The following is a 21,307-nucleotide window of genomic DNA, read 5'->3' as shown; positions in this document are numbered from 1 at the left end:
GCCTTGAAACCTCATTTATTATTTGTATTTACCTGAAAAACTCACACCTGAAAAACCAGATATAAAGTGCAGTTTTGACACATTTAAAAGATAAAATCATTACGAATTTAAAGCAACTATTATAGATCCTCTTTTGGTTTCTAGCCTTGCCAGCATGAGAAGAGGCTTGGCAACTCCAGTTTAAACTCTCAAAGCCTTCAAAGAGAAATGAAAACAGGGGTTTTATCTCAGGTACTTTACTTCATTGCAAACAGTTTAACATGTAGGGGCGGTTGGTTTGTATATGTCTTATTAACTCACTGTCCTTTTGCCGTCCTTCAACATTATCATGTCTTCAACAGCCTTAGTTTCTGGCTGACGTTGGAGGAGTTCAATCACTGGTGCGATCTAAAAAAACATAAAGCATATGATTCACACTTAAATGCACTCTGATAAGACTGCAGCAGACATTCATTGTTAGTTTTGGCTTGGTGGTAACAGTAAATCTCACCTGACATCTTTTAACTGTTGATAAGCCAGCCGAGCTGCAGAGGCAGATCGTGCATGAGCGTATCAAAAAAACAACATTAATTTGTTTTATTCGGGAAAGTCGAAAGACAACATGCATTTTTACTGTATATTATGTTTGTTTAGAACCACTCTTTAATGCTCTGCAGTCTGAAAGTCGACTAGGAGGAACTCTTGAAGCTCTTATTTGAACTGAGCTGTTTCTGTCATAAGCAGGAATCAGCACAGATGTGCATCAGAAGTTGCACCACCACCACGTGTTTACTGATATACACTGAGGTTTCAGAACGTCATCAAATGTCGTCTTTATCGTGGAAGGAGCTAATGATTTCAATCTGCAAAAAGATGAAACACTTGCTGTTTTTGTCTTTTTAATGGTATTCTGCACATGATAACATACTGAGCTAATAAAGGAAAATAAGGCCTTGTTTTGCTTACTTAGGCTCTAATTTTATCTTCTGTTAGTATTTATTTTTTTTAAGTTGTCTGACTTTAAAACATTTCTAAAATTAGACGCCGAGTTTTGCTTGATCTTGTCTCAGAAAACAGTCAGTCAAAGTCTTCATTGCATCTGTGATTTATTCTGAAACTATTAGAGATGACTCTGACATTAGAAACACACTGTCTAAACTCATGCAACAAGCTGCCGTATGCCAGAGGATGACTGGCACAATGAGAAATTACTGCAGGAAAACATGGACCCAGTACCAGTCTCCTCTAATGAGGCGTGATACATAACAGTGTTTTATCCAACACATAATTAATTTTTTTATATTTCCAAATATTCACAAAACACGATTAATCTCCTTATGTTACATTTTTCCCAAATAAGAACATAAGTCTTCCTTGCATGGTTTAACTGTATAAAATGTAACTTTGGGTATAAAACATCTCAAAAGTTCAGATGTGTAGATTTTAGTCTCACAAGTGGCTTCTGTTTTTTTCACACTCTCCACACACACAAATTAAATCGCACATATGTTTCTCTTTTCATGTGTAGCGGTTCAATCGATACTTGCGAACTCCCCCTCACAAACGGGGATGCAGAGAAGCATGAAGCTTGTGATGTTATCAAGGGACGTTTTTAGAGAGGGGTGGGCTGCTGTTGCAACGCATCTCGTGGACTTTTAGAAATATTTCTTTGAGCTTTATTACGCCCACATGTCTTGCAGATAACACCTTGGGCATTTTTTATTGTTATTTTTGGGCGTCTTCCTCAAAGTTTTGCTAACCAGCTGTTCGCAGAGCTTCTCCGCATATTGTCTTCATAAATATTAGAGCGAACTTTATTAATGGCACATGCATCTCCGTGCATCTCGACTGCGGTTTGAGCGAACATCAGCTTTACTTTAGCTCGAATGAGCTTTTCTGCAACATTCTCTTGTGTCTCTGCTCCGTAACAGCATTCCTGCTGATGTGTGTTTTTTTATGTAAGCATTAGGAGCACTTAACACTCTCTCCATAGTGTTTTCTCACAGAAGCAGTTGTAAATCCTTCACGGGGGAGTCTGGTCGTGCAGAATCCAGCCTGATGGTGGATCATTATTAGGCTCATATACTGTAACGTTTTCGTGTCAGCAGTAATCGGATGTAGTATTTGTCTTGGTATTATGGTAATGTTGTTGTCCTTTGCAACAGGAAAAGCTTGTTTTATTTATTCCACCGCAGCCTGTGCATACACCATGACACACTTCATCTATCATTTAGATAATGGCCATGTGTGGCTGGCGCATATGTGTGTGTGTGTGTGTGTGTGTTATGTGTGCATTTCCTTGAGGGAGCAAGAGAAGAGAGAATAAGCACCTGCATTGAACGCACCGCCTGCTTTACCTGTGCAGCAGTGCACTGTGTGTGTGTGTTTGTGTGTGTGTGTGTGTGTGTGTGTGTTGAGGCCCCCTTAGGCAAGCTTATCCCTGCCTAGAAGATGTGAGTAGGTTATCCCAGTGACTCTGTGGGAATGTGGTCCGGTCAGCCAGCAGAGCGGTGTAAATCTGCTCTGTGTATAATGACCTGGCTTATCTGCTCTGATTAACGGTCAGACGGGAAAGACACCGTTTGAGATCAGAAGAAGACGCACAGGGGAGTGGACATTCCACTCAATCTACTGGCAGTCTTTTTCTTGTCCACACCCGACCTCCAGTCTGACTCCGTGGCTCTGTTAGCCCCTTTATCATTCGCACACCCCCACTCCCATCCTTTACCTCGTCTCTTTCCGTGGGGCAGAATAAGCAACAAAAGGTTTGGGGTAAAGTAAGCACCAAATGGTGAGCGTGTGTGTGTTGACTCTGGTGATCACCACAGGGGATCCCGTCCACTCATCCCAGCCCCGTTCTTACAGGAGTCGTGGTGGGTTTAAAGGTCAAAATTCATGGCCAAGGGGTCACGGAAACACAGCAGGGGGGTCAGTAATGATAACCCTGCACTGATCTTAATCCCAGACCTTCAGTTCCCTCCATGCCAGCTATGTACACACACATACACATTCCCACCCCCCATCCAGGTGTAAAAGCGGACAAACTGGTTATATTTCATTGCGTTGTCTAAACACGTGGATTTTGAACGAGCTGTTTGTGAGCAAAATGACTGCGGCGCGTTTAGGGGTTAGAGGCAGGAGAGGTGATTTTAGACAGGAGGCTTTTAAAGGAAAAGGAAATATAATGGGGAAAATGAGCAACAGAGCGGTAAGAGAGAGAGGGAGGACAAGCATACACGCCTGTACAAATATATACACAGGCACTCTTTAGCCAAAAAAAAATAGTCCCTTCATTTTCTCTCCCATTCGCTCCTCATTGAGATAATGTAGCGTGACTGCTTGGTTAGACGTTTGCAGTGGTTAACCGGGCCGGTAAAGCTCTGCTAGATATAAGGGAAAAAGGGCCACGAGGCAGGAGACGGAGGCAACCTATCGTGGTGCACTTCTCCTCTTCCCGTGTAGCGGGGCAGAGTAAGCCTGATGCCTCCCGACAGCTGTCACTCTCCATCACAGTGTACCATCATGGACACTGACACGCACAGACTTCCCCACCAGAATGCTGCCGCAGTGGTGCACACATTGTCTTACCTCCGCAAGATATGCCCCACTGAAAGAGAGAAAGTAGGCAGGAAGGGGGAGGGGGGGGAGCAACCGAAAAGGAGGAAAAAAAAAAGCCCAAAAACATTATGTCTGCTCACGGCAAACAGTGTAGCTGATTTTATTTCTTTGACTTTCCACATAAATCTGTCGGAACACCTTCTGATTGTTTGTTCTGGAAACAGAAAGAGACTGTTGTTGTCATCTGAGAATAAGTCAGTCACGAAAGACCCGTATTTATCTCCCAAAACACTTAAAGATGGGTGCTTATCCAGTATTTGAAAATCACTGCCCGAGAACATCTGACAAACTGCATTTGACACACTGAGATGATTTTTTTGCTCACGCCTCATAATATGCTTTTTGATGTGGACTCTCCTCTACATAAGTATCTCTATTTATTTTTTTGCTTCAGCCCACACATAATACCCCTCCATCCAACCACCACCTATAGCAGTCATCTTCCCCCTGGATAACATTCGCATATATAAGAATTTTTTTTTTTGGTCTTGGAATTGTTGGAGGTTGAGAATGAAACCCTGGGCTCGGCTGCAGAAGATCACAAGATCCTCCCTTGCCCCACATTTGCATGCAAGGACATAAACTCTCTATCATACCTCGCATGCACTAATGCAAGGTTCACAACTTCAGGAAGCTGGAAACACGCATACAAATGCAAAGGCACGTACACAGCCAAATAAATATACATCGACACTAGTGGCTCGATTATGATGTAGCGCAATAACAGTAATCTGATTAAAAAAAAAAAAAAGTTAAATGTCATCTTTTAGAGTTAACATAAAATTACCATAATCAAATCACAGGCACTCAGAAACAAGGCAGCTGCAGTTGTCAGCGGAGCATTTAAACTACACAAAGGCATTTTGATTGTCAGATTATAGAGATGCAAATAACTCGCACATTTCTTAACTGGCAATTAAATGATTTTTTTGTCAAGAAATGATAACTGTTAACATCTGGTAGCCTCCCTCTGTAAAAATCACACTGAAATATTTTAATTACAAGCAAGAGGCTCCGTGTAGGATTTTCCTTTTGCATCAATTATGGCCTCTCCTACATACTTATTATAAGTAGAGAACAAAAGCTGTATTGTTTCATTGCATATTTATCAGATTGTGGACATTGAAGAAACAGGCACTGAAATAATAATTTGGAATGTTGGCAAACATTTCTGTCTGTCCTGTTTTGTAAAACGTTACAGTTTAAAAGCATAAAAGACTCTAAAAGCAATATTAATGAAGCAGTTTTAACATCCTTTTGATTCAAAAGTTATAAATAGCATTTGTAAAACAAGCAAAACACAAAAGATGCCTCGAGTAACCCTTAAATGTAATCATACATGATTAAGTTCAGTGTGTGTTTTAAGTTATTGAGTATTGATCATAGAGAGTAATAGTTGTTGATTGACTAAATAACTGTCATTGATGTTACTGATTACAGGTTAAAGCGGCTAATCAGTAAGCTTTAAAGGATTCCATTTTCAAAAGTAAACCCCGCTAACAGGTCAGGTTATCACCGGTGAAGCATCATGGCCTGGACTAAGGAGATTTAACCCCCACCACCACCACCCTCCCCCCGTGAGTGAACATAGCCCAGTGTTTATTAGAGTGCCAGTGTAATATATGACTTTCTGCTTGCTTTGCAAATCTATCCGGGCCGCCTCTGCTAGCTCTCCTTTGGATATTTCATTCAGAGAGAGAGGGTTAGCAGGCACAGCATGATTGTCGCTGGTTATTGCCTTTCGTTTATTACAGAGGAGCTTGTTTAGAGTCGGAGGCGGGGGGGGCATTGAAGGGCTGTGGGGGGGGGCTATTTGGTAAGTGGAGGGGGGGGGGCTGCTCATGTGACTGTACAACTGAATGGTAACCATTGGTTACGACTGAACCCGTTGCTTCTAGATGAAGCTGATATATTCATGTATTCATCTCAATTAGTCCTCTCCGTGCATCCCCCAAACGCAGACACTCATCCCTCCTCGGCTGTGCTCCGCGCTTATCTTATTAGAATATTTTTATCCTGCGCGGATGCGAGGCCTCGCGCTCTGCTCTTTCCTGCGATGTCATTCCTCGTTTCCACCCCTTAAACCATCCGTCCTCTGCTCTCACGTTTCAAAGTTTTATATGTGTGAGTGTGTGTGTGTGTGTGTGTGCATTTGCAGGTGCTGTGGGAAGTCTGTTCAAGTCGTTTTTGTTAACCGCTATCTTAGATCTCCTCTCAGCACAGAGGCCACGAGAGACCGCAGAGCTGACTCAGAAGCAACAACACTGTTGATTTTTTTTGTTTTGTTTTAGTTTTTTTTCCAACCCTCTCATCTAGCACAAACTCATTTGTCGAATTACTATTTCTCTAGGAGCGATTTTCAGTTGTCAAACGTGGCTTCCTGGGCTTGTTTTAATTTCATCCTCTATGCTGAAACTACCTCTGTGGTTTTTACAACCCCTAAAATAGCTTCAGGCAAAAAGAAGGAGAGGCATATTAAGACTGCTGGTTAGCTGCATTTTTGGAGTCCGCGATGATTAGGAAAAGTAAATGTAGGACATGGAAAGACGAGCGTCAATGTCCATAAGGCAAATTATACTGGACAATGGCGTATTGCTTTAAAAAAAAAAACACGTAAGCAGAAACACGGGATAAAACAATGAAGGCCCGTAATCTAAAACACTCTGGAAATGCATATTTTCCTTTCCTCAGAGATTGTCTGAGGTTGTTTGCCCTCTGCGTTGCCAACAACACATATTCTCAGTGTCTTTCTTCTCTGGCCAATAACTGAGCTCAAATCACAGCTCTGTGTCTGTCAGATGGAGCTTGCTCTGCCTCTCCACCATCCCTAGAACAGCGGTTTGTCTTTTCCAAGGCACACTCTGAAATGGCTTTGTTTTCCGACAGCCATTCAGTGGCACCCTCAGCCAGGGCCTGCCAAGAAGTCCGCCTCCCCCGAGCTGGAGCCCGGACTTGTTTACACAAACTCATCGGAGAAATATGGATGTATAATTATAGAGGCTGTTAGTTTTAATGTCGCATCCTCGCTATGGAAACCCACTGCGTGCTTGGTCAGCTCCGATGACGGGTGGCTGATGAAACTCTGACCGGGTATGGCGTGAACATTTCTGTGGGAAGAGTTTTAGGGGAACGAGATAGAAGGGGAGGGGGGCAACTTCTTGATGGAATCGAATCAACACAGAGCAAAGCAAACAAACATGAATCACAAGGCGGTGATAGAGATTGCTGTGGTTGTCCGACGCATAAATACAGAGTCTAAATACTGCTCTGCAGGCCAGGACCAAACCCGTTTCTGTGAATTCAGCTCAGCGGCAAAATGTCCGTGTTCCATTCCAGCACGACCGCAGGCACACAAACACAGTAACAGGAGCAGACAAACACACAAGAGGCGTGTGCGTTTGTGTGTGCATGCATGCGCGCCCAACACACAGGCATAAATAAGCACAAAGCCACATAAGCAAATTCAAATATATATATATACTCATAAGCTCACACTAGATTGCAAATAGATGCTTGCACAAAAACACAATCTGCTCGCACACATCCGTCCTCCATCTCTCTCCCTCTCCACAGATTTGCTTGCCTAATAGAAGCTGCTGTATGCATTGTGCTGTAGCTCAGCACGAGATATTCTCAGTCAGCTGTCCCACGAGTGAAAAGCGTGCACGCTGTCGGGAGCTTGTGCACGGGTGCCACGACGATTGGTTGTTTGGATGGATGGATGCTGAAAAGAAACGTGTCTTCAAATGAATATGTGTTGCGTTTTGAGTTCAGGCTCGCGCCGCCTCTTGCAGCGACTCGATGATTTCGTACATGTTTTTTTTCTCCCCAAACCCATGGGTCCAATTTCTCTCAGTCTCTTTTCTGTTCGTCTTTTCCTCCCCCCCTCCAACCCCCTTCCGTGCAACTTAATCTACCTCTCCATCCGCCTTTGCTGTTCCACCTATTTTCTCTCCTCCTTAGATCACCCCTCCACCCTCTCCCATCCCTCTTGCACAGTGACAGATTCTTCAGGAAACTGTTTCGAGTAAGCTAGACATTTTTGTGTGTGTCTGTCTGTGTTGTAGCTGTTTATTTGTGCTTGGGGGCACCAAGGTGGTAGGGCGGTGGGGGGGTGGGGGATCCTGAGCCTCAGTCTCTCTCCGCTCATCGGACTAGAGGTTAAGCTCCTGAGCTCTTTTGCTGGCCTGTGCCAAAAAAACACTGGTCCTCGATCAGCGCCGTCTTTACCGTGTAAACGATACCAAGGATCAGGAGAGAGGAGAAAGAGAGGATGTAATCAGTGTGTGTGTTTTGTGTTTGTGCATGTTTGTATATGCGTGTCAATTGCTTGCCTTTGTGCATATTAGGATGTAATCAGCAGCATGTTCTCTGTGGTCTGCTGTGCTTTTCTGATTGGGTTTTTTTTGGGTGGTTAACGGGGGGAAAGGGAGGAAAAAGAGGAAAAAGCGTGTTTCTTTCCCTGCTTCTTGTGTTGCAAGCCTGGCTTCAATGCTCGAGGAGCCGAATTGCGGTTTTGGAGCCTTGCTTGGAGCCCTGGTACTTTTCACATCAGCTCCATTATACACCCCACACCCACTTTAATATTGCTATATATCTAAAAAAAAAACCAAAAAAAACCCCAATATAAACATATGTACATATATATATGTATATAAAAATATATATGTATATAATATATAATCCATCTGCCCATGTGCCACCATGTGTCTCAGGTTTGACCGTGTGCGTTTTACACTGCATGTTAGCTGCAGTCAGCTTTGCTCAGTCGCCTCCATGTTAGCAGGTACAGGAGATTCCCCCGGGGCCCAGGCACACAGGCTCACACGTTAATGTGCAAAAATTCACACATGCGGGCACACACACATGTGTACGATCGCAGGGACACGTGCACGCCCACACACCTGTGCACTGTCCTCTCTCTGTCTGTCTTTGTTCTGCTTTTTGCAGATTTTGTTTTTGTGGACAACAGATGGACCGACGTCGACTCTGTCCTCCATCACAAGTACACCCTCTGTCTCTTTCACTGACATCTCTCTCTCTGCCCTCTATCTCACTGCCTTTACATTATAATCTCTCCATCGCTGCAACACATCATCAGTTAGTTACTGAGCGAGAAAAAGCTCCAGTCGCTGATTATTGCAGGATCTCTTTTTCGGGGGGGTTGTTTTTGTCGTTAATTGAGTAATATCTCTCCGCTTTTTGATGGAAGCTGCTTTCTGACATCTTGTAACAATTAATCCACGTTTAGCTGAATCTTTCCCTTTTGATGTTGCTCACACCTGATTATTATACAAGCAGCATCATTAGCCTGAAGGCAGTTTTCTCACCTGGGTCAGTGCCTGGACTCTGCATCCTCCCCGTCCACCGGTACGGTTTCTTCTCACTTAGATTGCCTCATTTGGTTTGTTTTGCATCGCCTGTTTGAGAGGGGAAACGCTGCGCCTGCAGTAGGAATTATTGTTTGTTTGTTGGTTTCTCCATCTTTGATGTGTGTTATTGTGCCGAGAAACACCGGGCTCACTCAGCTGTCATAACTCTCCTCTGGAGGCCGTATTGAAAAGGTCAGCGAAAATGAAGCTCCTCTCTTGGGGGAGGATGAATGGATATGGTATAAGAGAGCCGCACAGACACACGAGAGCCTCGCACACTTAAAAATGTAAATGCATTACAAACATTTTGTACACGTCAGCGTGAGTGAACGTCGAGTTCGTCGACGTGTTCCATTGCTTCACCTCTGGTTTCTCTCGCGGCAAGGTCACTCAAAGATGGCTCCTAGAGCTAGTCTATGTTTTTTTGGACCCTCACGGCCTTTGACATGACACTGCTATCTCCCACCACATTCCGATCCATCCCAGTGGTTCTTTTATCAGCCAGCGTGGGCTGATTTGTGGCTCGTGCGCCCTCAGAGGTGGATCGAGGAGGGCGACTCCTTTCTGGAGTCCAGAGTCCCATATCGGCCTTTGTAGACGACCACAGAGGCCGGAGAAAAGACAGCGAGGATCAGGTTTATCATCTGTCGGGATTTAGCGGGTGAACCACGGTTCACCTCGTGTGATTAGCAGTACAAATGAAGCAGGACGGAGGAAAAAAAAAAAAAAACTTCAATGAGCATCCTGCTGAGGATCGAGCTTACTGGGGGACCTTGTTTGTACATCTGCCTCCTGATTACACATGTGCAACCTCACAATAGCACTACCACCCACTAATGTGGATGCTGCGGGATGTTTTTAAGGACATAACCACTGGGATTTATAGTAGGCTAAGCTAAATACAAAGGCATTTTCATGAGAGAAATAATAGGATAATCAGTGTTGTACACCCCCCCCCCTTAACAGTACAATAAGAATGAGGCCAGATTGCTGCAGTTTTGTTTTGCAAAAACAATTTATGGATTCAGCGTTCAGCAAGAGCATTATTAATGCATTTGCTTTGGAGAAAAACAGTTTTTAGTGCATTCAAATAAAAATGTGCTCCTCATGCATTTAACATTTGTGCAAAGAAGGCAGCAGTGTGCTATGGAAAGAGTTTTCTTCTACTTGAGGCATAGTGAAAAGGTGTCCCTCACAGTTATAGCATATAAAACCGCAGTTAGACCTTGTCCTTTGCAGCCTGTGAAGTAATCAGCTCTCATGTCAACAGTAAGGACAAAACTTGAGAAAAGCTGAATATCTTCAGACCAGTGGTTCCCTCATTATGGTCACAGTGTGGGATAAGAAACAGCCGTTCTTTTCCATTAATGCAGAAATGACGTTTTTCTGACTTTTGTAAAGGATGCCCAGTTGTTTTTTTTCTTATGGATAATGGTATCTGTCCCAAAACTGGCTTCATTTAAATGACTCACACAGCCAAATGTTCATTTGCTAGTTTAATTCCTCAAGATGGGCTAACAGTCATAACATTAATACTTAATACGCAACATAAAATAAATAAAAGTCTGAATGCGTGGCTTAGTAGTGGACATAATTCACACGTCAAACCACTTCTTCTCCTCTGAAGATCCCCTGTTGGTATACCTTATTCATCCCGTGTATTGAATTTTACTTTCTGATTTATCGCCGCCTTTACGATTTTTGACACATTTCATGTGAGGCGCTCATTTCAGGGCAGTTACTCTTAATATTCTCAACAGATACTTGTCTATTTTGCCTGCCATCTCTCTTGGCATCTCCCCAGCTCGCCCCCCCCCCCCCCCCCCCCTGTATAAAATGACAGTTAATAGAGAATGAAAATTGAATATTATGCTCCATTTCTTTGTGCATAACTTCCCAGAGTGAACATGACCAAATGAAATTGCAACAATGTTGAAGGGAGGTTTTTTTTTTTTTTTTAAATTTTATTATTATTTCAACCTGAAGTGATCATTCATGCTGCGAAAAAAAGGTTCCTCATAACAAATTAGAACAGATTAGAAGTTAGTGAGGATGTTATCAGTCGAATGAAGATTTGAACTGAAATACGCGGTTAGAAGTCATGTTGATGGATTGTTAATGTGGATTAATGGACATTTGGAAGATGACAGCGATAGAAAGCAAACCGAGTCTCCGGCGGGATTAACGGGACAGCAAATACAGAACTGGCTTCTGTCTTTAACAGGGATGAAACTCATGCTCATTGTTAGCTGCACACACAGGCGTGCAATCAAGCCTTGTGCACACAGACATAATGGTTAAGACCGAGATAAACACCAACTCAGCAACTCCTATGTGAACCATATTAACCTTTAGCTTTAGAGAGCTCGTGTGTGCGCACACGTGTGTGTCCCAGCATGTGCAGCATGCCTGCTAACCTTTAGCTCGGACCGATAGGAAGGTGAAATGCCAGTTTTTTTTTCCTCTCTCTCTCTGACCTACTTTCCCCTCTACTTATTTCTCTGAACACGCAACATTTCAGCTGCTATTAGTCAAATGATGCGCTGTCTGCTGGGGGAGTTCAGAGGCAACGGTGTGTGTGTGTGTCTGTGTAGGTGTGTCACCCGTGGCTCGTGTAGCACCCTTGAATACACTAAACTAACAGGTGAACAATGTGTGTGTGCGCCCACTAAGGCTGTACCTAGGAAAAAACAAACATACCTTATTGACGAGGAACAACAGCAAACAAAGAAAAATAACAGTCACAACTGTCTGTTTTTTCAAATGGTTAAGCCTGTGTAATTACACATTTATAGATGCTGGTCATCTAAGGCAAAGAGAGTTACTCCAGGCCACTACTTCAGGCTTTTTCCCCCCCAGTTGTTTCTCTGCAAATGATTAGTGTTAAACTGCTGAGGTTTTCTGTGGCTGCAGCTCGATGATATCGGTGAAAAGAGCCATTACTGCCAATTAGCTACTCTGTCATTAGGGAGGGTTGTGTGGGCTACTGGCAACTTCTCCACACAACAGAATATATTATAGCTAAAATAACTGGTAAAAGTTGAAATAGCCAATATCTAAAAAATGCCCCATATTGGGAGCATTGGGAGCTGTGGGTAGGCTTTAACTGTAGTTGTCGGCGTGGTTTATTAAATTTATATTGAATGCTGTTGGCGCCGTCGTTGCTTCTCATAACTTTTAATAGTGTATGCAACAGCTTATAGTATTAGGAGCTTTAAGCCTCGCCTTCCATTGGGTTGCACAGTTTTATTGTGACAATCGATTGCATTCAGAATTCTGCACTCCCTCGGTGTGCACCTGTCAGATTGTGTGGGCTCAGGCTCTGAAGCATGCTTGCACATTTTGAGCAGGCCGCGTTTGTTTTCCCTGTGTGTTTGCAAATTTGTGCGCCTTGGATGTGTCTGCGTGCGCTCGTGCTGGGTGGGGTGCGAGAGAGAGAGAGGTTCAGGATGTGATGTTGGAGCGCGCTCAGTCTGTTCGTGTTTGAGACAGATGACTTGCCCTGCTCCCCAAGGTCCTCCTGTTATTCTGCATCCTTTATCTCCTACCGATCCGACAGACGGCCCTGCACCGCGTGCCTACTTTTTGTTTGTTTGCGTGTAGGTGTGCGGTGTGTATGTGTGTGCAGACTACTTGTGATCGCGCACGGGACAGTGACATCCTCTATCTTCGTCCAAGTGTGTGTGCGGACACGAGGGGAAGTTTGATGCTGTGTGGGAGCACAGGGGTTTTGTAGCATGCTGAGCTGGGAAATGAAGAGTGGAAAGTGCAGTGGTGTAAAAACTCTGCCCCACTGGATCCAGTGTAGAGGTGACACGCAGACACCCACAGCTAAATGATGCAGAAGCTCTCTGTGACTGCAGGCTGTGGAGTCTTGTAGAGACGCACACATTCCAAGGATAGACACACACACAGACACTTTGGGAGCCGCTGACAGGTCCTCTGCAGAGGTTAAAAGCTGTCATAAGTAGCCTTGAAGCACTTACCCTGTAGGGCTAGCTGGAAGTTCATAATGCCGTACCTCTGTCTTGATAATCTAGGACCACACACCTACACATAAAACACACACTCAATAAAAAAGTTGCAAAAGTCATATATATTCCCAGTGACATCTGTACACATTTTTACAAATGTGAGCTCCAATGCACATAAATGTATGTGCACACTCACACAGTTTACTCAAATGGATCCAGTTGCACAAGCCAAAAAACACACACAACTGAATACTTAGGGGAGAGTGTAAGAGAAATGTTGAGTGTGAGTGAGAGAGAAGCAAGCTGGCCGAAACACACACACACACACACACACACACACACACACACACACACACACACACACACACACACACACACACACACACACACACAGTAATGAACACAAATATTCAGATGCACACAATCCAGCACACATATGCTTCCTTTACTTCACAGAGAGATCACCTCCCACTTCTTCTCTGCAAACGGAGCCTGCCTCCTCCTCCTCCTCCTTCTCAACTCCTCACTTCATCACCTCCTTCCATATTCCCTCACCGGCATATGCACGCACACATATCCTGCAAACCCCTACACACGCACACTTCAGACAGATCAAATCTCACCCCTGTCCAGCTCGCACACTCTCTCGGAATCTCCAGCTTCGTCTCCCGCCCCTCCTCGCACCCCTGCACGCACTCCTCTTTCCATCCCTTCCCTGATCACCACACATGTGCTCACACACACACCTCTCCACTTCACCTCCCTCTCTCACAGCCCCACAGCACCTCACCCACCCCCTCCTCCTCATCCTCCCCCCACCCTGCGCCATCCCATAGTGCTCTCTGCTGGGAGGATTTAGAGGTACCCTGTAATTTTGGTGCCGGAGGAGCTCTTAAGTCCCGCCTGATCTTTTGGCTACACAGGCAGCCTGTGTGTGTGTGTGTGTGTGTGTGTGTGTGTGTGTGTGTGTGTGTGTGTGTGTGTGTGTGTGTGTGTGTGTGTGTGAGTGTATGCATCATCTCTGTTCACTTCTGTAGGCCCAAGTTCTTACATGTCTGTATATATATTTCTTGCAACCATTTCAAGTGTGTGTGTGTGTGTGTGTGTGTGTGTGTGTGTGTGTGTGTGTGTGTGTGTGTGTGTGTGAGAGAGAGAGAGAGGATTCTAATGAGGGCACAGGAGAGGAGCTCCCCCTCTGGCTGTATACTGAAGCAGTGAGCTAAGCAACAGTTGTGTGCACTGGGCCGCTAACCAGCCTTAAACCTCGTCTCTAACGCTGCTGCTACCTGCTCTCTGTACCCTCAGCAAAGTGGCTCCTGAGAGCAGACAGCACGTGGTAATGCCAGAGCTGGTGCATGGTGATGCTTGCAAGAGTAAATTGTAAAAAAAAAAAAAAAAGCTTTTGAATGTGAAGATGAGAAAATCATCTGTGTCCACCCTCATTACTCAAAACCACATTCATTCTAACCTAAATTCAATATTGAATTTCCAAAATGGCATAAAAAATGCGCGGGACTAGCGTTGAAGATATCACTATTTTATATTGTCTGTCAGGTTTTATTACTGAAAAGAAACACGGGAATTTAAAAAAAAAAGCCTCGGCCAGCCTGAGAGAGCACCCAATTCATCAGAGATGATGTGAAAAGTCTGAATGAATTTTCTTTGCTGGTGCCAAACCTGCGGAGGAGGCTACGTGGGAGAGTCGGCCAGTGAGAGGTTGGAGGTTGATTACTTATTTCCATTTCTATTTCTAGGACAAAGAAATGGAAGGCTGATGGGTTGGGACATCTATTTAGATCCATTTCATTCCACCATAATCAGGCTTTAGCCATGCCCTAATACTAAGGATTAGAAAAGGTTCAAAGTGCAAACATCTAGATCCCCCAGTATTATTTCCAGTCTGCCAACCTCACTTTGTGTTTGTGTCTGTGGAAGAGTGTGTGTGAGTGTGTGCATGCATTCTTGCATGCATGCCAGATCTGCTGGGGTGGGTTATCTCTGGAATCAGGCGCATAAACCTAATCTAACCCTCTCTGTGCTTATTCAGGAGTGAAATATTTTGTGCAAATAGGCCCTCTTTTCCTTCTCACCACTTTGATTCTGGTTCGGTAATGTAAACAAAAGCCGAGATAGGAAAGTCGCAGGTATGAGAAATAGCCATTTCTGCTGTGACGCTCTGTTTGATGCAGACACTCATACCTGCCACAGCTGCGTTAGCTCCCTGCTTTTGCCTCAAATTGATGAAAAAGCTCTTTGTGCTGGTGTTTTTCCTTGATGCTAAGTGTAAATGATCAGATTGTGGTTGTGCCTGTTTATGTATTTAGCTTTTTTTTTGAAAATATAGACATTATTACTGGTGGTTACTGTGACTACCCAGTGCCTGCTCAGCTCGTCTAAGTGGAAGTCTGAATGCTGTAGAGAATGGAAGTGGGGGGGTGGGGAGTGTTGTCGGTGGTGTGTGTGAAAGGTAGCCAATGAATGTCACCTCTCATCCACTTTCTCATTAAACAACCTGCTCTCTGTCTGTCACATGGGCTCTATCCATCCCCTGGTTTGGTGCTTTGGGCAGATGTTGCACGCATAGACACACACACAGCAGCGTTACGCACACTCGCGGACACACAGCCCATTGCGCTGTATGAAAGCAAGCCCCCCCCCCCCCCCCCCCCCCCGGGCTGGACAGGAATAATAAGCAGCAGATGATTCATGATAGAGATGGGGAATGTATTCAGCAGGACCACCTGAGTGACCTCATTTAGCAGACCTGAGAATAAATATAGACCACCGCTTCGCACTCTAGCCTTAGCTCGCGTTGTCTTGGCCAGTCAGTGGTGCGCCTCTCACACTTCTCCCACTCTTCTCTTCAGAGCACCTCGGGGAGCAGCCCTTCCACTCTACCCTGTATGTCCTTGTGAAGTCTGTGTGCACTGGTGTATTTGCAAGCGCCTACATTCACATATGCATGTTAATGGGTTATGCTTTAGGTAATGTGTGCAGTAGTTGTACGTGTGTAGCGTTGGAACGGGAGCCTTTCTTCCAGGCCAGCTCTTTTTTTTTCTTTTTTTTTACCCCCGTAATGCTTCTCCTTGGCCGATACATTCGTGCTGTCGATATTTCCCAACATCAACATTTGGCACCTGGTTTCTCTTATGACTTCAGCAGCTGTAGATCTTTTGTTCCCCCCACTAGTCACTCTGTGGCCAGTGATCCACACCCACAAAAAGGGCCTTAAATCATACAAAAGCCATTCTTTGGAGCCGTCGGCTTTATTAAAAAAAAGCAACATTCCTTCATGCAATGACCAGCTCTTTCTGTATTCTGAACCGCTGCACTCTGAAACAGTTTGTTCCCCCAAATCATTAGCAGCAGACTGGGAGTTTCTTTGTTCTTCATGCTGTCGTTCCTTTATCCCCGTGTGTTTTTATCTCTGCCCGAGACACACGGGAAGACCCAATTCCCCAGTTTCCTCTTTCCAAAATGCGACACGACCGTCGGCCTTTTAATATCTGAAAATCCAGATTTGGATTAACGTCAGTATGCGAGGGATGAAATGAAAGAGAGGGAGGGTTAAAGAGGGGAGGACAAATTGAGTGAGAGGAAGAAGTGATAGAATGAGCGAAAGGCTTTTAGATTTAAAGAGGAGGAAGCTGGCAGTATGTCTTTATTTGCAGAGTAAGGTTGGGGGTTCTGAGAAACATGGCTGGCAGGTTTTTTTCCTCTGATCTTTGACATGATAGATGTGAATGCACCGATATCAAGCAACACAGGAATGCACGTTTCTTAACGGTGTGCGAGTTTCGAGATTTAGTGCAGGTTTTTAAATGCGCTCAACAGTTGTCTCTTTAGTTGATTTCCATCTTGAATAATACTTAAAAATGATTCACATAAGGAAATGTGGTTAAAATTGGACACATTTAATCGGATTATGAGTTTCCACTGGTACAGTAAAGGGCTGAATTATTTGACTTTTAAATGGCCTGAATGCAAACAACATATAAAGCAATCATCTCTTTATAAATCCTGCTCTGTTTTCAGTCTCAGTTGTTTGGCTAAACAGAGGCCCCAGAGGGGCAACTTATCATTATGCCACATCAGTACTGCACAGGCCCGTTCAGCCAGCCTGAAGGAATAGTTAATTTAGATGACAGGAGTAAGTTAACACTGAGTAGATTTGCTCTCCTGGAGAGGATATAAAATTCATAGCATGAGTCAGATTATTCAAGCGCCTTTGAGCTTGATCTTCAAAGAGCTAATTTTTTTGTATAACCTTGCCCTGGAAATTTAAAAATTGAACGAAGAGAAGAAATTGGGTGGAAAATGGCAGGATGAGGTTAGCACTTGTGGCAGCGTCTGGGCCATTCGGGGGCTGGGAGACGGGTGTGCGCCTTCAAGACTGGAAACAGGCCTGTTCACCTCACTGTCTTTGAATGTTCCCTTTAGAAGAGACACAGTCCCTGTGTAGACTTTACATAAATCATAAGACTCACTTAGTCGTGAGTGTTCTTTCACATTAATGCCCCACGTAAATTTCAAGTCTCTCTCGCTCTTATTTTTTTTCTGGTCCTGCGCAGCGCCGGGCTCCTCTGGCCCCCTCGTATATATTTCGGTGTCCGGTTCACTCAGTCGTGTTGAGTCTACAGCGAGGGGGATTTTGCCAAAGAGCCCCTGACATGATGTTATCACAATCATTCTTGCAAATTATCGAGTTCTCCGGCCACGCTGACAAAATGTTGTGGTTCTCGTTGTAAATTTGCCGCCGACTCTTGAGTGCGATCTGATAATGTAGCATAATATTAGTGCAATTCATTATTTGGTTTTCTTCAATTTTGCCGAAGCACAAAGCTGAAATCCCACAGGGCAACAAAATGTCAACATTAATAACACTTAGGAGTGATGGGACATGAATCAGCTAGATGAGCTTTTACGTCGCTCCGGAGCCAAATTTCAACACAGAGCGATACAACATCAGTTTCTAGCAGGGGAACGCGTGTAGAAACACTGATGCACCGTGCCAGCCGTGTTTGTAGTGCATTGTTTGGACCCACCCAACTCCCCTGCCTGTTGCCAAGTCTGCTTCTCTTTGTGTCATCATTAGATAAGCAGCCTCTCCAAGACTATCTCATCATAATGAGGGTGCCATCTGAGGCAATCACCCAGAGAGATGGTCATTGAGTTAAGAGGGAGGGAAGGGGAGGGGTAGAGCCAGATAGTGCTGATAAAAAAAGAAGACTAAAAAAAACTAAATGAAGTGAGCGGAGGGGAAAAAAAGCAGGGAAAGAGAGAGCAAGACGGATAATGCGAGGAAGAGAAACAAAAGCATTTCAGAGGAAGGGAGTGAGTTGAAACGGCAGACTAAGCGGAGATGGAGATCATTTGGGGAATTCCAAAATTAGAGCTGCCATCATATGCACCCACACAGGCGCATGCCCACACACACACACACACTCGAGCACGCATACAGCCGTGTGCTTAGCTGCCCAGTGTTAAGGTCAGAGTCACACTCTGTCTCCCTAGGTCATTATCATGGGCCCTAAAATAGACGGCCAATTGTATCGCGGTGTCTGAAGTGAATGTGACATTGAATAAACAGCCCTCAACCCTGAGCTCCTCGCTCAACTTAGGGAACGAGCGTGCGCTTTGAAACAAATGCAGAGAGGCTGACACGCACACATGCACCAATATAAAAATGGACACACACACACACTGAGGGAGGCATTTAGCTCGCTGCAATACCAGCAAGTAGTGACACATGTGGCTCAGAGGGAGTAAGCTGCTGGAGGAGTTGGCAAGCAGCTGGAAGTCTTGCTGGCATGCCTCACTGCTAAACTATGCACAAGTAGAAACACACACACACACGCAGGTTTGACCATGTTTCTTCTCTTCACCTCAGCACCCACCTCCCTCAGTAGACTCTAATGTTGTTCCATTCATTTGACTTCACTTTATTGTGTTAATGAGACACACCGTTGAGAGAAGCCGGCGGTTGATTGAGGATGAGAACGGCTAATCACTGGAACAGCTAATCAGTGCTTGTCGTAAATATTGATTAGTTCTGTGCGTTATGGACGTGCTCATTAACCGGTGTGTCATCTTCTCTCTCCCCCCCCCCCCCCCCACCCCCACTTTTCTCTTCTTTACCCTCCATCAACGTCCTCCCACTTCTTCTCATTCTCTCTCCCTCTCTTTTTTTCCCCCCACTTTCTCCTTCTTACCCTCCAGCAACCTCCAACGGTACAGTCGAGGGCCTCGAGAACCGGGAGGGAGGCGTGTGCAAGAGCCGAGCCATGAAAGTCATCATGAAAGTCGGGCAAGGTAAATGTGCGCTCACCTCACATGTAGAACACAATACAGCGCTTCTGCCTCAAAGCGATGTTTCACTTTGGTGTGACATTTTCATTTAACGCCATGCGTTACTAGTGTGACACGACTGCCTCCGGCCTCCGACCAGACCTGCTCTGCGGAGCTGTTAAGTTACGCTAGAAAATAGATTGGCCACCAAGTTTAATATTATTGTCATTTTTTTATTTGACTTCTTTGAGGGAAGTACCTAATTTATTGAGTTTGAGCAACGTGGCGATGATGGGACTCGATAAAATGTTGACATCTAAACGAGCTGCTCCAGATAAAATGAAATTAACATTTACAAACTAGATTTGGACTTTTCTGTGTATAATGAGGAAAAGATGATCTGATATTAACCTGTTATTATTTTTTTTTGTGTTTATTATTCTAAAATATTTAAGAAAAAAATCAAAATAGTATTGTTAAAGCAGTATTTTGTGGTAGTTTAGAAAAAATATAGTTGTAAAAGAAGATAATAAAAACACGGTGAGATCATCAATATGAACAATTTTCTTAAAAAAAACAAAAAACTTACCAAATAGTTAAAAAAAAAGATATTTAGGCTAATTAAGTACAAATTGTTTACAGTTATGCTGAAAGTTAATTCCAGTCGTTTTCAAATTTCATTCAAACATGTTAAACTTTGAATTAATCTTGACCTTGGAAATAATTATTTGATACTTTCTTTCGTATCTTGTAGCTTTTATCAGAAGAAGTGTTGTATTTTATTATATTTCATCAGTTATTTGATGAGCTGTTATGGAAGCTTTGCATGTGAAGTCGTTTGTAGCTTTCAATTAATTGTTACAAAATTGCGTATTTTTTAAACACAATTTAAGAAAACGTTTAATTATTACAAAAAAATAAATTTCAGTTTTAGGCATCACTTTAAAATCAGTAGCTATTGATTCATTTTGGACTCTAGGGCAGGCTGAAATACTGCAGTTATTACCCCTTTGATATCTGTGTTGCATTACATAGTTACAGGCAATATTGTAAATCAATAACCAGGACTACTTTATAGATTACACTATTGAATTTTCAGGATTTGTGCGTCACTGACCTGATTTGCCACCCATTGAATTCCTGTCATCATTTTCACTTGAACAGAGCAAAAAAAAAAAGAAAGAAAGAAAGCACTACCTCAATATAGATTGTCATTACCATATAAAGTTACATTTACCCTAATGGTTGATTTTATCCATTAGCTCATCTCTACACTCGTACACTAGTTTTGAATACATCTTAAATATCCACAAACAGTTTTTGCACAGTGTGGAAAATGAGATCCCGGAGGAATAACAACCAAATGAGAAACATCTATGAGGAATGACTCCAGTTCCAAATTGTAAAAAAAAGGCCTCTGATGTTCCTCAGCTGTGATTCTTATACAGTAATCACAGAACGAAAATGTGTTTGAAATTGGTATGTAAGTGCACGGTCGGGGCAAGTCATCTAAAATTGCTAGAAGTAAACAAGCTCACTTTGTTTGGATATCTTTGGTCGCAACATTTGGTTTGCATCATACATTTCACTTTTATACGCAGTTTTACTTGATATGTGGACATCCATATCCTGAGTTTGACAGAATACAGTACACAGATGTGTTACTCTGTAAACATTTCCCCAATCCTCAGTTTGGTTGTTTTGACCGAAAGAGACACTAACCACCATCTGAGAGGAACATCTGCCTGCCACAGTGATCTGATTCCAGCTTAAAAGCTCGATCCCAACATCCCGTCAAAAATAAACTCGCTCAGTCTCGCTGAGAAATCTCCAGTGTGTGTGTGTGTGTGTGTGTCTGCAAATTTGTGTGCAGATATTTGAATTCTGGCTTGCGAGATGACAGCAGCATATCCTGGCAGCCAGAGAAAGAGAGAGAGAGAGAATAGAAGCTAACAAGCTGCTGATGCTAGCAAGGTCTGAGTGGGAACAAATTCAGCAAATACAGTGAAAAATACCCACAGCAATCTCACAAGGAGACAGCCGTTGCATTATCTTTCCATGTAGGTCAATTTGAGC

The 21,307-nt window shown here is 43.7% G+C and overlaps 1 protein-coding gene across 1 annotated transcript in view; it reads left to right on the top strand.

Moving 5' to 3' along the window:
• The window catches only part of efnb1 (ephrin-B1), a 56,984-nt gene that overhangs the window by 27,141 nt on the left and 8,536 nt on the right, over positions 1-21,307 (top strand). Inside the window, exon 3 of the mRNA XM_085474468.1 lies at positions 19,163-19,255. Coding sequence (XP_085330594.1) covers positions 19,163-19,255 — 93 coding nt within the window. The remainder of the gene's footprint in view (positions 1-19,162; positions 19,256-21,307) is intronic.

This window comes from Copadichromis virginalis, linkage group LG2 (genome assembly GCF_057382275.1).
Source record: "Copadichromis virginalis isolate Kocher_CV1m ecotype Utaka linkage group LG2, C_Virginalis_male_GT1.1, whole genome shotgun sequence".
Taxonomy (NCBI): domain Eukaryota; kingdom Metazoa; phylum Chordata; class Actinopteri; order Cichliformes; family Cichlidae; genus Copadichromis; species Copadichromis virginalis.
The sequence above is the reverse complement of the archived record's forward strand: the minus strand, read 5'-3'. Positions and strand labels throughout refer to the sequence as shown.